Genomic DNA, 2,888 nt, shown 5'->3' with positions numbered 1-2,888 from the left:
TTCAATATTACTGTCATCCTCTTCATCTTCCTCCTCCCCCTCCTCTTTTCATCATTATTACCATCATCCTCCTGGCATCATTGTCCTCTTCCTCCTCTTCTTCCTTGCCCAGCAGATACCCAGCACTCTTGCCCAGGGATGTTCGCAAAGTCTCTGGTCTCCTTGCCCCATGCAGCCCTGGAAGGCCACAGGGGAAGGAAAGAGCCTTTTGGCTGGCACTAGGATCTTAGAGCTACTGGGTCTCCTGCACTCACTTGTGCAGGAGTTCAAGGATTCCCCCTTCCTGGGGAACCCCTAGAGCATTGTAGATGATCCTGAAGATAGGCCTGACCCTGCAGTCTTCCCTCCTGGCCATTTCCTCTCTGCCTCCCAGCTCTTCCTTGCCAGTACTGGCTCTTTCTGGCAGGGGCCACCCTGGGGCAGGCTCCTCTAGGTCCCAAGCGGCCTGAAGGCTGGTGGACAGTCTTAGTTCAGAGCCCACAGAGTAGGCATTTGGGGGTGGCCAAATGAGTGGGCTGATGCCCAGAACAGAGCTGTTGGTTGTACCTTTTTGAGTCTCTGCTTTGTTGGGGTCCCCACCTGAGGCTTGGGGTTCCCATGTGCTGGGTGTAGCAGTTCCCCACTTGAAACTCTGGATCCTCCTCCAGGCCTGGTACTCAGTTGTCACTGAGCTGCATGCAGTTTGGTCTCGGTTGGTAAAGTCCATTCCCGCTGGTGGAGGGTGAGGGGGTTCAGCCTCAGCCTGGCTGCCCTGCCCCTCATTCCCACACAAGTCCCCTACAGTTTGTCTGGGTTGCCCCTCTTCCTTCTTTGAATGTCTCTGCTGCTTTCTAGAAGAAGGGGTGACTGGGTGTCCTGAGCCTATGCTTCCCAGGGCTTGGGGTGGCTCATGGCCCCAGCCCCTATCTCGTTTCCCGGCTCTCCTGCTGCAATCTGTGCTGCAGTATGTGACATCTGCTCTGCTGAGGGTTGGTTTTCAACTTTGACACACACTATCTGGTCATGACCTTCTTCCCTAGTGCCATAGCAGCATGACAATCGCCTGCACTTCAGTGGTGGAGGCATCCCTAGCTGTAAGGTCTGGGTGCTGCTCTCCCTAAAATACCCTGCCTGCTCGGTGACCTGAGGAGCATGAACAATGGTTTCTGCTACTACCTGTCTGCAAGGGGCCCTTCGGCCTCTTCCTGCTTGCCTAGGCGGCTTCTCATTGACCACAGCCATGATGGTCTCCCACTCTTCTTCATCTCGAATGAGCTTCATTAACTCCAGAAAAGCAGGCGCACACTCTCGCTGATCCAAGAGCTCAAGCTTTTTCCGGAGGGTGGAGGTCATGGTGGAGCGGGCCAGGATGTGTTTCAGGCGGATCATGTCTGCGCTGCACCCTGACAAGGGGCTGTGCTGCACAGCTTTATGCAGCAGGGGCTCCACGCGCAGCAAAAAAGCCGAGATTTTCTCTCCTAACATTTGGGAGGTCTGAAGAAACTTAAACTGAGAGATTCTAGAGTCCTCTTTATTCCCAAAGATCTGCTTCAGGGCATCCAGGCACTGCTCCACAGTTATAGACTCATTGTTGGCCCGGAGCACCCGCATGATTGACAGGGCAGGACCGCTTAGGCTCTCCAGCAGACGCCGCCTCTTCTCCACCTCAGACACTTGCCACAACTGCATAATCTCAGTGACCTGCTCCAGCCACACTTCAAAAGTCTCTTCGCCTGGGCTAGGGGGAGTACTTCCAGAAAACACTTTGAGTTTTCGGTACCAGGCGTTTTCTTTCACAGAATGCAAAACTGATGATGTGGCTCCGGCCGACACCTCTGGCTCCATGCCCTCCCCGGAGAGGCGGTTATACCCCAGGATCTGGGCTATGTCCACCATTCTCCGGCCCTCTTCTTTCAGGAAGTAGCTCAGTCTATTGATAAACTCTTCATCTGGGTTGCGGGGTTTTACCACCACTTCCCAGGAGCCTCCCTTCCCCAGTATTTGACTGGGTATGGTAGCATAATTGACGGCGTCGGCCAACTCGATCAAGACTGCCTTAGCATTGTCCTCCCTCAGGAACATCCTGCTCAGCAGCCTGTAGGCGCGCAGAGGGTATAAGCCAACCCTCACAGTCTCGTGAATTTCGGCCTCACTGCACTCCATGGGGACGCCCACGATCAGCAGGGCCTTCTTGGGGTCCAAGTCCATCCCCCTGCACCAATCCTCTAACAGAGTCACCGCCATCGCTCTCCCTTTCAGTGGACTGACCTAATACTAGGGCAGTAATCGGCTGGGAGTCTTACCAGGACTCGAATAACTCTGAGCAGAAGCCGACCAGGAAGGGAGAACGTCTCAGGTTTCCACAGTCTGCTCCTGCCGTCAGTTCCTTTTGGAAAAGTCCAGGGACGCTAATGCGTGTGCGGCCTAGGCCCTGTGGAGCAGGGTCCCGCCGATCGGCAGGCTGTGGGGGAGGCCCCCGCCGATCGGCAGGGGCTGCGATTCCGCACCCTGGGTGCTCAGCCCTCAGCCCGCACTCGAGCTCTGTCCAGTTAGGCGGTTCCTGGCCCAGGAGCAGTGAGTCCTTCCCCACTGGGACGCCTACAGGCCCGAGGCCCTGCGCGCGCCACACCGAGCAGCCGCGGCGAGCGAGCTAAGAGGACAAAGCGCGAAGAGGATGTCGGGAAACTGCCGGGAAAACTGCACACGGCGACGCTGCACACGGCCCACGATGTTGCACACAACCCTCGAGGCTGCACACTGCCCGCGGTGCTGCACAGGCCTGTGACACCGCGACGCTGCGCACGGCCCTTGAGGCTGCTCACGGCCCAATGCTGCACTCGGCCCTCGACGCTGCACACGGCCCCCGAAGCCGCTCACGGCCCAATGCTGCACTCGGCCCTCAACGCTGC

The 2,888-nt window shown here is 57.2% G+C and overlaps 1 protein-coding gene across 1 annotated transcript; it reads right to left on the bottom strand.

Moving 5' to 3' along the window:
* Positions 1 to 846: 846 nt before the first annotated feature.
* Positions 847 to 2,365, bottom strand: PNMA5 (PNMA family member 5). The gene has a single exon (XM_006158473.2). The coding sequence runs from the start codon at positions 2,221 to 2,223 to the stop codon at positions 862 to 864; it is 1,362 nt and encodes a 453-aa protein (XP_006158535.1). The 5' UTR covers positions 2,224 to 2,365; the 3' UTR covers positions 847 to 861.
* Between the last annotated feature and the right edge of the window lie 523 nt (positions 2,366 to 2,888).

Source organism: Tupaia chinensis, unplaced genomic scaffold (genome assembly GCF_000334495.1).
Source record: "Tupaia chinensis unplaced genomic scaffold, TupChi_1.0 Scaffold000600_1, whole genome shotgun sequence".
Classification (NCBI taxonomy): domain Eukaryota; kingdom Metazoa; phylum Chordata; class Mammalia; order Scandentia; family Tupaiidae; genus Tupaia; species Tupaia belangeri.
Note: the sequence above shows the minus strand (reverse complement) of the source record. Positions and strands in the feature narration are given on the sequence as shown.